This window comes from Lathyrus oleraceus, chromosome 5 (genome assembly GCF_024323335.1).
Source record: "Lathyrus oleraceus cultivar Zhongwan6 chromosome 5, CAAS_Psat_ZW6_1.0, whole genome shotgun sequence".
NCBI lineage: Eukaryota > Viridiplantae > Streptophyta > Magnoliopsida > Fabales > Fabaceae > Lathyrus > Lathyrus oleraceus.
The window spans coordinates 435,068,708-435,084,095 of NC_066583.1; the positions used below are offsets into that span (position 1 = coordinate 435,068,708).

Here is a 15,388-nt window from a genome sequence, read left to right on the forward strand (position 1 = left end):
GAGAAAGAATAATTATTATTGTGATCGCCAAGGGTTCGAAGCCTTGTTCCTAGTATTCTCATCGTGCAATGAGAAAGCCAGGGCTCCATAGTTCGTGGAACTAATGCGGAATAAGGACGGAAGGATTGATTCTATAAGAAGTGATGAAAAGTTAACTTGCACCAAAAGACAATGGTAGCATAGTGAAGCTAGTAGAAATATACCTGAATGCATCACACGCTCGAACATACAACATAGTCGCCATTGAACTTTATTTATTCCCAAAAGAAAGGGAAACCATCAATAAAACCCGGGGAAAGAGAAAACTGGGTAAGGAAATCGGTTATGCAAGGGGAATGTATTAGCACCCCTAACATCCATGGTACTCCATAGGAACCATTTTGATTGTTCTTAGCTCGAATGAGTGTTATATCTAAGGATTACTCGCAAAAGAATAAGGGAAAGGAAAAATAATAGATAGAGTGGTCGGTGAGGATTTGGGCCCTCATGCCTGGGTATCCTTATAGTTCAATAAGGAATTCAGATCCCGTAGTTCATAGAACTAATGATAGGAGATGAAAAGAAGTTGCGATAACAAATATGGTCTAAACTAAAGGATTACATTATTTGAACTCCAACAAGGGGTGAAATATGAACCCAAGAGTAAAACTGGTATGAACCAACAAGTGAGGGGCCTACGACATGGTATCACTGTAATAGAATAATCGAAAAGAAAGAGAATTAGGTATTTGGTTTCACACCACAAACAACTCTTGGTTCACAAGGAGATACAAGATAGAGCTCAAAAAGATGGTGTATTTGGCTCAAAGATATGGTATATCACATGAAGTGAATGAGGATAGAAATTCTCCATTCTCATTCCTTCTCTATTTCTTAAGGCTCGTGCCACACACTCTGAATTATGACCGATAAGTGTTTATACATTTGTTGTGCTTGAGAAGTAGTCCACTTTGCTGGCTATGCTTGACTGATGTTGACTTCCAGTCTTGATCTTGTATTTGAACCTTGAGGTGTTGAGCTCTTGAGATTCAGTATACCCACAATAGCTTGAGCATAATGAACTTTTCCATATCAAGTGATCAAGGGTCTTTTGATCACTTGAATAGGCTTGGGGCTTACAACACAATGCCAAGGATTTGGTTGACCAAAGCAACCTTTGGTCAACACTAAATCAGTGGATTAAATAATACTAGTTGAACTATGTACAATAATACACCTATTGAATTAAGCAACCAAGTAAAATCAGATATTTCTAAGTAAAGCCCTAAGTTAGGGGAACATGTATTTAAAATCAAGATTCTAAGTCCTAAGGGCAAAATGGTCATTGCACAAAAATGAATTAATTAGGAGAATGGTTTCTAACAATCAATATTTAATTTAAAAATTAAATCAGGCATAATCATCTAATTATGATAATCCTAATTAGTCTAATTATTATTATATGGCCTAACTAAAATTTAAGATCAATTAAATTCTAAAATATTTAATTAAGACTTAAATTTCTACTTAATCTAACATGAATATTTTAATTAAACTAAAAAATATAATTAGAAATATTAAACATGATTAATCCTAACTAACCTAAAGTTATTATTCCTAACATCTAATTAGTCAAATTACCTTGAATTAACTCATAAGTCTAAAACTTAATTAAGCTAAATAACTTGACAAAACAATCAAAAGGATAAAATGGGCTCTGAAATGATGAAACAGAGGCCCAGGTGGATGATATTGAAAGGAATGTTGGGCTTGAAGAGGCCCATAACCTTCTAAAGATTAATTCCGGAAAGGGGTGAGGTCTGGTGATTGGAGGGTGTAGGAAGCCCAAACCCAGATCCAAGCTTCACACATGCGGGGAATGAATCACGTATCTCCCATGTAAGCTGAAAAACAGAGAAAAATGCTTATGGTAGAAAAAAAGCTTCAATATCTAGTTACGACATCGCGTCCTCAACCTCATAGCGTCTCAACCACGTTTAGTCTTCGACCTTCAACGTGTTTCAACTTCACGCTTCACCTTCGATTTTCAACGTGTTCAGATGATTCAAGCTTCCACTGATCTGAATTCAATCAACGGAATATAGAAAAAAGCGAACTCACCGGTTTCGACGCGGTGACGACAATAGATATGAATTCCCTCTTCTATTTCGATATGCTTTCCCTTCTTCTTCTTCAATCCCTATGTGTTCTGATTGTTGTTGATTCGTTGCAGAGATTGCGGTTGTAGAGCGAGAATGGTTGTGGTATGAAATTCTGATGTAGAGTTGGAGAGAGAAGGTTGTAGAGTGGTAATGCGGGATGAAGAACAGATATTAAAGAATGAAGAATCTATGGAGAGTGAAGAATCCAAGGATTTGTAGATTGATGTTTGTGACGATTTTCTGAAACAGAATAAGGTAGCTCTTTATAACATTCAAGGTTATTTAGAAATTCATCACGAAATTCACTATAAATTAATCAGTTTGTTAGAAATGAAAATTGTCAGTTAGAAATTTGTTAGGAAAATCAAATTCAGTTTGGTGAAATTCAAGTGAATTTGGTTTTAATTGGAACTTTTAGGTTGCGCTTCATTAGTTACAAAGGAAATGAAAATCGTTGCTGAAATTTGTTAAGTTGTCAACTGGTTAGTTAGTTCCAATATGGTTAAGATTAACACTTGTGTTGTAATTTATTAAATACAAGTGTGTTCCAAAATGACAAATGGTGGAAGTGAGTTAATGCTAATAAATGCATGAGATAAAGTCCCACATTGGAAGATTTACTCACTTTGTAAGTCCTTATAAAGAGTTAATATCATTAACTCAACAAAAGGACAAAAGAGGATAAAGTGCCACATGAACACATATGGTGGTCCCAAGCATTATGCCACTTGTCCCAACCTTACAACCACTCGCCGGTTTCGCCACCGGCGACACCGGCTCCGACTCCGGGACCGGGTCCGTGGGCGTAGGGCGCTAGTGGCAGCTTGTAGATGGCACTTAGGCATGTCGCATCGGAGCAATCGAGGATTGCAACTCTTCATGAGATTTGAATTTTGATTAGTGCCTACGATTTGAATTTTGAATTCGGAGATTGTAACTCTTCATGAGATGTTGCAAAGGCGAAACCATGCAACTGTTGGTGAAATATGCTGCAGGCCAACCATTATGATTATTGGAAAAGGACATTGCTTCACCAAGGGTCGCTACCTTGTGAAACAATATCAACATGGCTTATAAAAGCATAAATCCGGATTCAGAATACAACACACAAAATCCTAAAATCCTCTAAATAATTCCAGACGCTCTTCGCTGCATTCGGGTTTTCGCCGGTCTTGCGCAAACTCAATAAGGCTGAATTATCCTGGGTATTCCTGCATCAGAACTCTAAGACAATCGAGAGTGCTTGAAATACTATAAGGAAAGTGTTGCGTTCACGATTCAAGCCTGGATCCCTTTAATCTTTCCGAAATTTCTAACAGTCTTATAGTAGCTCAAATCATGGCCACCGACGCTTCTGTTTCAAGCATCAAACTGATGAACCAGGACCTTGTTAAGTTAGATCGTTTCGATGGAAGAAACTATACCCGCTGGCAAGACAAAATGACATTTCTCCTGACCGCCCTGAAAATTCAATATGTCTTGGATCCTGATCTGGAGGCAATTCCAGAACCAATTGAGAATGACACTGATGAAGTAAAAAAGGAGAGAAAGAAACGAAAAGAAGATGAATTGCTTTGTCGTGGACACATCTTGAACATATTATCTGATCGTCTTTATGATCTCTACACCAATACTGCATCCGCAAAGGAAATCTGGAACGCACTCGAATTCAAATTCAAGGCCGAAGAAGAAGGTACAAAAAAGTTTTTAATATCTAAATACTTTGATTTTAAGATGTTGGATTCCAAGCCGATTCTTGCACAAGTACACGAGTTACAGGTTCTCGTGAATAAAATAAAAACCGTGAAAATTGACATTCCTGAAGCATTCCAAGTCGGTGCAATAATAGCAAAATTGCCACCTTCGTGGAAAGGATACAGAAAGAAATTGTTGCATAGTTCTGAGGACTTTTCTTTGGAGAAACTTTAGAAACACCTTCGTATCGAGGAGGAAACGAAGGATCGAGAAAAAACTGAGTCTGCTGGATTTGCTAAAGCAAATGTTGTTGCCGCTAAAGGAAAGAAAAAATATGATGGCATGAAAAACCATCTCGGCCCAAGGAAAGAACACAACAAGTTCAAAAATTCTGGCGGACCAAAAGGTACTAAAAATGGTTGTTATGTATGTGGCAAACCTGGACATTATGCTTGAGATTGCAGGCACAATAAGTCCAAAAATGAGGTCAATGTTGTTCATGTTGATGACGACATAATCGCTACGGTAAGCGAAATTATGGCAATGAAAGGCAAAATGCAAGGATGGTGGTATGACACATGTGCAACTGTGCATGTATCTTATGATAAAACAGCATTCAAAACCTATACCAAAGTCAATGATGGACAAGAAGTGTAAATGGGAAATTAAGTGCGATTTAAATTCGTTGGAACAAGATCCGTCGAACTCAACTTCACTTCCGGAAAGAAAGTCACTCTTGTTAATGTGCTTCATGTTCCTGATATGAATAGAAACCTTGTTAGTGGGGACTTATTGGGAAAACCGGGTATTAAATCTGTATATGAATCGGGCAAACTAATATTGACCCGTAATGGTATATTTGTAGGAAAAGGATATTCCGCTGAAGGAATGATCAAACTTTGCACTACCGACAATATTATTAATGAAATTTCTAATTCTGCTTATATGCTTGAATCTATTTCCTTATGGCACTCTAGATTGGCACATATTGGTATTAGTACTATGAATAGACTAATTAAATCCGGTTTGATATCATGCAACATTCATGATTTCGGAAAATGTGAAATATGTGTTAAATCAAAAATGATAAAGAAACCTTTCAAAAGTGTTGAAAGAAAAACAAACGTGATAGATCTTGTGCACTCTGATTTGTGTGAATTTAATGGTATGTTGACCCGTGGGGGAAACCGTTATTTTATAACGTTTATCGATGATTGCTCTAGGTTCACACATGTATATCCCTTAAAGCATAAAGATGATGCTTTTAATGCCTTTAAGACATATAAAGCAGAAGTAGAAAATCAATTAAGTACAACTATAAAAGTACTTAGGAGCGATATAGGCGGAGAATATTTCTCAGCAGAATTTGATGCATATTGTGAAGAATATGGCATCATACACGAATGTTCTGCGCCCCGCACACCACAATAAAATGGCATGGCCGAAAGAAAAAATAGAACATATCAAGAGATGATAAATGCTATGTTAATGCATTCAGAATTACCATTTAATTTATGGGGTGAAGCACTATTGTCCGCATGTCACATAATGAACAGGATTCCTTTAAAAATAACTGGTATTTCTCCATATGAGAAATGGAAAGGAAGACCACCAAGTATTGGTTATTTCAGAGTGTGGGGGTGTGTAGCTTATTACAAGAACATGGATCCCAAAAGGACAAAATTGGGTCCTCGAGGAATCAGATGTGCCTTCATAGGATATGCACCAAATAGCAAAGTATACAGACTTCTAAATCTAGAGTCTAATGTAATTGTTGAATCCAAAGATGTAGAATTCTTTGAAAATCTCATCACAAAGGATAAGGGACCTGAGAATCCCACAATTGAAGAATCTCGTGACAAAGATTCGACACGAATTGTTGAAACACAATCAGAACCAAGGAGAAGCAAAAGGGCACGAAAAACTAAGGATCTAGGACCAGATGAAATCAATTCCCAACTCATTTCTCTTTATTTAGTTGAAGGAAATAGCAAGAATGATGTTCATAAAATTCCTATTATTCTTCAAGTAGAAGATGATCCTAAAACATATAAGGAAGTAGTGGCTTCTAGGGACGCTTCTTTTTGGAAAGATGCTATCCAAGATGAAATGGATTCAATTATGTCAAATCATACTTGGGAACTAGTTGATCTTCCGAAGGGATCAAGGCCCATTGGATGCAAGTGGGTGTTTATAAAAAAGTATCATAGTGATGGTACATTAAACACCTACAAGGCTAGACTAGTAGCAAAAGGATTTAGACAAAAGGAAAGTGTCGATTATTTTGACACATATGCACCGGTAGTAAAAACTACGACAATTAGAATCCTGTTTGCACTAGCTTCCTTGAATAACCTTATTGTTCAATCAAAGGGATGTTAAAACAGCATTCTTAAACGAAGATCTCGATGAGGAGATCTACATGGAGCAACCAGAAGGCTTCATGCTTCCTGGAAACGAACAAAAGGTATGCAAACTTGTTAAGTCTTTATACGGTTTAAAACAGGCATCAAAAATTTGACACCGCCATAATTTCAAATGGGTTTATTCCAAACTCTTGTGACAAATGCTTGTACACAAAGGTGCGCGGAAGTGTTGTGATATTTCTATGTCTATATGTTGATGACATGTTGATTATCAACAATGAAATGAATGGAATATTAGAAACAAAGAAATTTTTGACTTCCACATTCAAGATGAAAGATCTTGGACTAGTTGACACTATATTAGGGATCAAAGTAAAATGAAATAGTGGGGGTTATAAACTTAATCAAACACATATATTGAGAAAATGTTGGAAAATTTCAAACACCTAAACTTTAAGGAAGTAAACACTCCATTCGATCCTAGTGTCAAACTTCAAAAGAACAATGGGAGAACCGTGGCACAACTGGAATATGCAAGTGCAATTGGATGTCTAATGTACTTAATGTAATGCACCAGACCTGACATAGCTTTTGCAGTTAGTAAGTAGCGGTGTATTCGTCGCTATATGATCTATCGATTAAATCATAAGCTAAGAGATACGTGAAATTTTCGAGTCGCCACCGCACTTTTATTTATCCAAAGGATTGGCTAAAAAGCGAACAAAAGCCTAAGAAGTTTTACACGTAGAAAACTAATAAAAAGATCAGAGATTCTGGGTAAGGGGTAAATTACGCAATGGGAAGGTGTTAGGCACCCACTACGTCCTAGGTACTCCTAGGGAGCCCTTTTCACACTTGTTGTAAAAGATTGTTATTTGTTATGACATAAAGATTGTGCAAACATGATTGGGATGATGAGAAAAGAATATACAATTTTTATTTTTGGGTTATTGGGTTCGAACGGATGAACCCGTTGCCTACGTACCTTCCATCAAAGGTAAGGATCAGAACGCCGTAGTTCGGCTAAAAGATTTCCAAAAGTTGGTTAGGTTCAATTTTAAACACAAACCCTAAGTCTTACGTTATCCACGGGAGAAAACTCAACCTTATACAAACAACAACGTCCACCATGTGAGAACAGCTTCAACTTGCCAGGGAGGGGTTAACCCTATAATAGGCAAGGAAGACTTACAATTCAATCACTAAAGACAGAAGGTGAGATTAACATCAACCACTAAGATAAATCAAACCTATAGCTCATGTATGAAAGCATTAATAATGGACAAAGCCAAAACAAGTGAATGAGTGGAATTACTGATTATGATTATGAAAATGGAGTCAAAGTATGATTAAGATCAATTCAAATAAGTATTATGAAAATGGAGTTTGAAAAAAGGTCAAGGACTTGAGTCCAGGTTTTTAGTTAGAAAACATGAAGATGTTTGCACAACACTTATGTCAAGTTTGAAAGATAAAGTGTGAAAAGGTTTAGGACATAATGAATGATGAATGGATGAGGATGGATAGTAAAACTTCTTAGAAGGTTCACTTCTTGAAATCATATAACAGACGATTCAAGTGTGTCCTTTTGGAATAGCAATGGATAATAATAAACAAACAAAGCAAAGGCGGATATCGGATGCCAATCAATGGTCTTATACCAATCTCCTAAAACAAAATGGGATATCAGATGCCACTCAATGGTCTTACACTAATCTCCACAGGCAAAGAAATAAAAAGCGGATACCGGATACCAATAAATGGATTTACACCAGTCTCCTAAAACAGAACAGGATATCAGATGCCACTCAATGGACTTACACTAATCTCCACAGAAGAAAACAAGAATGAGACATGGAAGTCAACTGCCAATTTATCTGGACTTAGGTTAACTTCACAGTATGGTCCTAGGAAATCCAATGCCACATCACAGGGACTTACAATAGATCCTCACATACAAGAACAAAAGCAACAACATGATCACAGGAATGCAAATGCCAACTTACAGGGACTTATAATTGCAACCTCACATACAAACAGATGAACAAACTATGATCACAGGAAAGCAGATGCCAACTTACAGGGACTTATAACCGCAACCTCACATACAAATCAAACAGATCAAATTATGATCACAGGATAACAGATGCCAACTTACAGGGACTTATAACTGTATCCTCACATACAAATCAAACAGATCAAATTATGATCACAGGAAAGCAGATGCCAACTTACAGAGACTTATAACTGCAACCTCACATACAAATTAAACAGATCAAATTATGATCACAGGATAACAGATGCCAACTTACAGGGACTTATAACTGTATCCTCACATACAAACAGATAACAGAAATCAAATCATGATCACAGGACAACAGATGCCAACTTACAGGGACTTATAACTGTATCCTCACATACATACAGATAAACGGAAGATATGAGTGACCAATGAGGTCTTACACTCTATCCTTCCATATCACAGGAGCAAATGCCAAAGCAATGGACTTACAATTGTCCTCAATGGGCAAACAACAATGATAGCATCACAAAAGCAAATGAGATGATCATGCACTAATGGCAATTGATGATGATGATAAATGCATAGCATACAGGCAAGCAAGTGCATATGACGCAAATCAAACAATCAATGAATATCAAACAGCACACTCTATAGCCAAAACAATGGGGGCTCACACAAGAGGGTTTGACTTTAAAAGTCCACTGTAATAGGTGAAGGTCGCTCTTAACCTGGCCATTGAGGGGCTCAGGTGAAGCAGATGAAAAGGAAATGAGGGGTGTGCCTCATTGCTTCTATCTCAAATCAGAGAGAGCATCAAAGAAAGTGTGGGAGTTCAGAAAGTAGGAACTCTCTCCACATTATTGACTCGATTAGATCTTGGGTATTTATCTCAATGCTCAACCATGTAATGGGAGCAAAGAGAGGACACACTGAATAGTGGGGGATAGATTGCTTATCCCTACCTTCCACCAATTGCCTTACTTGAAGGACTTTTCCTGCTTAGGACAAATATAAACAAACACAGGCATTGCCTCTTAAGGAGGACTTCAGACAGTTTGCCCGGTCAAATAACAGACCGGGTCTCCAGACTACATGAAGAAGAAGTAATTATACCTCAAAGCAAATGCTAAAAAGCAAAGCAAGCAAGCAAGTTCAAAGAACTTAGGCAACTAAAGTACCTGAAAAAGTCAAACTCATTAGTAAACAAGTCAACAGTCAAAATCAAAGGAAATAAACCAAAAGTCACACAGTGGGACCAATTGTGCAAGGCACAAAGACTCAAGCCTATGAGTCAACCTACAAAACAAGTGTTAGCACATGATAAACAAATCAACTCAATCAAAATTGAATGATCCTTGAGGCGTTGGTGCTTAACCTGAAACAGACAGCTCAATTGTAAGCTTACAAGACCACTAGGACTAGCCTAGGGTCAAAGATGAAAGAAAAAGTCAAGGCAGCAAGGAAAAGTCAACCCAAACCAAGACTAAATATTCAAGAAGCATTCTCAATTGGATTCATAATCATATCATGCATCATGGTCATTTCATATGCAAAAGGATGCAAAGCATGGCAAGAGAAGCATACAAAAGTCAACAGCAAAGACTTCATTCAAAAGTCAACTCAAACATTTTCAAAAATCATGAAATAAATCACACTCAATCCTAACATCTAACATGGAACACATGTAAAATTTCATGGCATTTGGATGAGAGGAAGGCAGTCAAATAAAATCATGAAGTCAAACCAAATTCAAGTAAGCATAATGAAAGTCAACAAGCATAAGTCAACTTCAAAAAATCATATCAATTTGAAAACAGAAGAGAAATGAATGAGATTAACACCAATGCAAAGCTTGAGATGTCTAGTTATCACATATGAAATTTCATGGTCATACAATAAGATTTGAGAATTTCACAAAAGATTTGGCAAGGCATAGCACAAAAAGTCAACAAATGACCAAGTATGGAAGAAAAATCTCAATCAAATGGAAAACAGCAAGATTAATTCCAAGAAAATTCATACATCAATTAGACATACAGGGGATCATTCATGCAAAATTTCAAGTGATTTGGATAAGAGGAAGCATGTGAACAAAAATTGTGAAAATGCATGATTATGGTATAGCACCAAATGCAACACACAACTTCAGAAAATCATAACTCTCAATCCACCAATGATAAATGCACAAACCTTATATGGAAATGAAGGTCAAGGTGTCTAGTTTCACCACAGAAAATTTCAAAGGCATTGGATATAACATGAGAATTTCACAATTGAAATGGCACAATGTATCACTTTTGCATGCATGTCAAGAAAATATTTATCATTTAAAATCCAGACCATGAAAAATTAATTAAACTTCACCATAAAATTCTAGACACATTCATGAGTTTAATGCAAAAAATCTCACAATTTTTGGAGTTGAAATGAATTTAAAATGAATTGTGGAAGTTGATGAATAATTGAACAAAGTATGAACAAGATGACATGATATAAGGAGTCAAACAAAGTCAACCGATGGCACAGATGTAATTATGGATTTCACTAATTGAAACGCACAGCTTTGGCAAACAAAATGAAATGTTCTCATTGGCTGGAACCAATGGAACAGTGCTCATGCGCCAATGAGCTCAAAATTCTGGTTTTCTACATAAACCCTTAGGGTTTCCTAACAGCATGGCAAAGGCATTTCATACAAGTTCAAAACAGCAGCAGTATTCATTCACCATTCAAAGTTCATCATCATCAAACTATCAAAACAACAACAGCACTAATCGAACAGGACCATGACATACCAACCTCATGCATTATCAACCAACACAGCATAAGCATATTCATGAGAGAATTATGGGCGTGGTTATGTTTAACAGCAGCAGGATGTGTGCATTCGTTATCAACATCCACACCAAAACAAACAACAGCAAACAACTGACATGGCATTGGCAATGTTTACACATCAAACAATCAATAGCATACTACATGGCATGGAAATAACTGTCAGGGTATTCAATCCACCTTCATGGTTCAAAATCGACATGAGCAAATGAAAATCAAACCAACAAATCCCATACAGTATGGCAGGTATCATGTTCTCATAGCAAGCAAACCAACAATATATAGCACAAAACATATGGTTCTTCTTCTGGGGAATTTTCGAGGATTTCAAACAGCATGGCAAACTTCATCAGGGCAGCACATGTTTATCACAACAGCACACACATATGTGACAAGTAGCAAACAAAACATATGAGCTGGATTTCTGGAAGAAAGAATAAGGGTTGCAAAACAGCAGCAGGCATACATTCATGTTCATTAACAAATAAAACTCAAACAGCCCCATGGACACCACATGATAATACACCCATGATGTTTATGCAACATATAACACACAGCAACCAAAACATATGCTGGATTTCTGGAAACAGTATGAGGGTTTGGCTTATGCAGCAACACAATTAACATCATCATTCAAACAACAAGAAAACAGCAACAATCAACAACATTCAACACATCCAGCAACAATAATCTAACAGGCCCTGCAACAACTATCATCATAGAACATCAACCAACATTGGAACAAGCATGCTCATGGGAAGTTTCAAACAAGTTTAGCCAACATCCAAACAGAACCAAACAACAGCAACATTGGAAATGTTCATACAGCAAGCAGAGTTTATGGTTTGGCATGGACAGCAGCAATGTACATATTAAGCATCATCAAGCTAACAACAAAACCAAACACAACAGGTGGAATCCCTGGGCAGTTCATCATAACAGCAAGCAATATCATCTTCATGTTCATCATTCGCATCAAACAGGTTTTTGAGCAAAATCACTCAATGGCAAGGCATATGTACACTCATGATAATACACTCAATATGCTCAGCAACATACAACACACAGCAACCAAAATGTATGAGTTGGACTTCTGGAAACAGCATGAGGGTTTCAACAGCATATCACCATCACCAACAACTAAATCGTGAAAATTGGAAGAGCTCAGAACATGAAATTAGGCATGGCAAACGACATAATAAACATCCAGCATGCTCATTCTACAGTTCATTTGCACTAAAACACACTAGGTATCATGAATCAAGCAAAACATCCATGAACACAAAAAACTTTGAACTCAAATATCTCACAGCACAAGCAAGCATAATACACGATTCAAAGCACACAGTACTCAACAACACAAGGGCTACACATGGCATAGCAAGAATTTGAGAAAAGAGTTGGTCGAAACTTTACTTGCTTTTGAAGAAAATGAGACACAGTTGGTATTCTGGTGATATAGCTTGAAACAGGTGAAGACAATGCTGTAGAATGATGAATGCTTGAAGAAGATCAGTGCAAACTTGCTTGGTTTCACTCTAAACCCAAGCTGCCATTGAAGGACTCCTTTGAAAACAGAACAGGATAAAAACTGTGCAGAGGATGCTTTGTGCTCGAAAGGAGTTTCAAAGAATGTCCAGATGAAGAATCAATCCCAGTTGTTCAAGGGTTTTTTGTGTTTTAAGCAGAAAATGCCAAATGCAAAAAAAAGGAGAATGAGAGAGTATCAAGGTTCTTGGTCTGTGGCTGCAGTGTCTAGGGTTGTGAGAATGACAGAACAATGCCCTTATATTGTATGTTTATGGTTACTAATCCATGTGCTAATCAAACTCACCTTAATGAAACCCTTTTGCATATTTGCTAATTTTGAAAATGTGGAAAATGGAGGGTGCAGGCTGGCTCGAGTTGGGCTTCAAATAGGCTGCACAGACCAATACTTCTGCTGTTTGTTATTGTACATGAAAAGGCTGTACTTTATTTTGCTCTTTGAAACCAATTTGCAAAAATGCCAAGTTGGTGCATAAGTGGAAATGGAGGTATGTTTGCTGCTTGAGTGGGCTCTAAACAGGCTGTAAACAGACTGCAATTTTGCTGTTTTTGGTTGTACAGAAAATGCTGTATGTGTTTTGTTTGTGTACTTCCTTTTTTGCAACAAATGCCAAATTTGCATTTTGATTCAAAATGATGGGAAAATGGTGGTATGATGATGGTTTTGGAATTGGAACAAGTCACAAATGTGATATGGAACATTTCCCAATTGACCAAATCAAGAAAAAGTCAAAAACTCAAAAAGTCAAAGTTTGGTCAAACTTTGAATTTGAATGCAAAAGGTCCAAAAATGCCATTTTGAATGGTGAGGTTTTAGGTCATGAAATTTATATTTTTGGAAAGAGGATGAAAAATGTGATGTGTAGGAAAAAACCCCACCAAATTTGGCCTTATGGTTTGAGAGATATGGCTTGTTGAAGTTCAAAATTTGGTGAAAATGATTTGATCATATCTTGACAACCACACATGGGATTTTGATGTTCTTGGACTTTTTGAAAATGGGAAGACAAGATCTTCAACTTTCATGTTGGGCAAAAATTCATTTGAAGCTTGTATCATGATATAAGTTTAAGATCAAGAAGTTTCCATTTTTGGCAGTTGAAATTACAGGTCCACTTTCTATTTCTGGAAAATTTCTGATTTCACTTGATTTTCTTCCATGATGAGGTTTGACATGATAGATGAGGCTTATACAAGCATGAATGAACTCCTTCAAATCAATTCTATCCATCAAATCACTGATTAAATCCACAGTTGACCAAGTTTGACTTTGCTAGGGTTTTGGACTGACTGAACTTCTTCTGATGATTTCCAAACCCTAATTCCTTGAGAACTTGACTTCAAATGAGGTCCCAAGATGTATGAACCTTTGATTAATGATCATGGTGCCCAAAGTCTGCAAGAATGGCCACCATCCATTGCTTTGACTGACTGTGACTGACTTTGACCTAATTGCTGATGATTGCTTCAACTGCAAGCAACAAGGTTAGACTGACAATATTTTTGTACTTTTTGAATGATAAACATATGAAAGCAAAGATATACAAATGCAAAGTATGCTTGGTGATCAAGAAACAACCTACAAGGCAAACCAACCCACCAGGAGGGGAGCTAGGGCATGCAATGATCCTTGAGGTTATGATATGAATGATATGGGCCATGAGGGATCTTAGGGCCCAAAATTGGGGTCTTACAGATGCCCCTATTTAAGGTCATTCTAGCCGGAGAAGTGAAGTTTAGAAATCTTCATCTCGACGCGGTAGAATGGACTTAAATAACAGTAATGAGACAAATTTTGGTCCCTAAGAGACCTCATGATGCAGATGTATGCATGCAAAAGACACAAATTCTGTGGGGAATATGATTCACACAGAAGAAAGGACGATCCATCGGAGTAGTACACTCACCAGGGACAGAGACTTTGACAAGACTCTATGGGGATAATAAAAGAAAAAGAAATATGTGAACAAGACACGACTCCGAACTGGGGAATATAAGACTGACATAACGTGATCAAAACACGACTCTGATTAAGAAAACAGAAAACAGACTGGAGAAATCACTGGGGAGTGAAGAACTCACACTGGGGAAAGGAGTTCCAAATAGAAAATAAATCCATTGGAGAGGCACAAGCTGACTCCTGAGGAAAAGCAACACAAAGTTCCACTGGGGAAGTAACAAAGAAATGAGATGTTACCAGGCATAAGGGTAACAAACTCAGGAAAATCTGACTCCACAGGGGGACCGAGGTCATACTAGGGAGCAGAATGGAGGGAACACCAAGGATACCGGTTACTGGGTATATAATAGGTGACCGACCAAAGCGTGAATTGGATTTCACTTCCAAAACACTCATCATCCTGAAGAGAGCTAGAAAAGCAAACTTGTTTATAGGATGGACCTTCAATTCCACAAGGAAAATGAATCTTACTCTGAGAGGAAAACAATCAAAAGATCGACTCAAGAGCGAACGAGATATAATATCCATTACCGTCAGAACGTGGATAGAATACTCAGATGAGACATATTATTCATTACCGGCAGACCGTGAATAATATACTCGAAAGGAAAATTATCCTGAACCGGTTACTGGGTTGTTTATAGGATAAAATCTGAAGACGTGAATTGGTTTTCACTTCCAAAACACTCATCATCCGAAAGGAGGGCTTGAAAAAGCAAATCGACTTACAGGATGGGCATTCGAATCCACAACGGGAAAACGAATCTTACTCAACTGGGGACACAAACCCAAAGAGTGCATGAGATACAATATCCATTAC

At 37.3% G+C, this 15,388-nt stretch overlaps 1 protein-coding gene across 1 annotated transcript; it reads left to right on the forward strand.

Moving 5' to 3' along the window:
- The first annotated feature begins 3,479 nt into the window (after nt 1-3,479).
- LOC127081211 (uncharacterized) lies at nt 3,480-4,070 on the forward strand. The gene has a single exon (XM_051021494.1). The coding sequence runs from the start codon at nt 3,480-3,482 to the stop codon at nt 4,068-4,070; it is 591 nt and encodes a 196-aa protein (XP_050877451.1).
- Nucleotides 4,071-15,388: the final 11,318 nt, after the last annotated feature.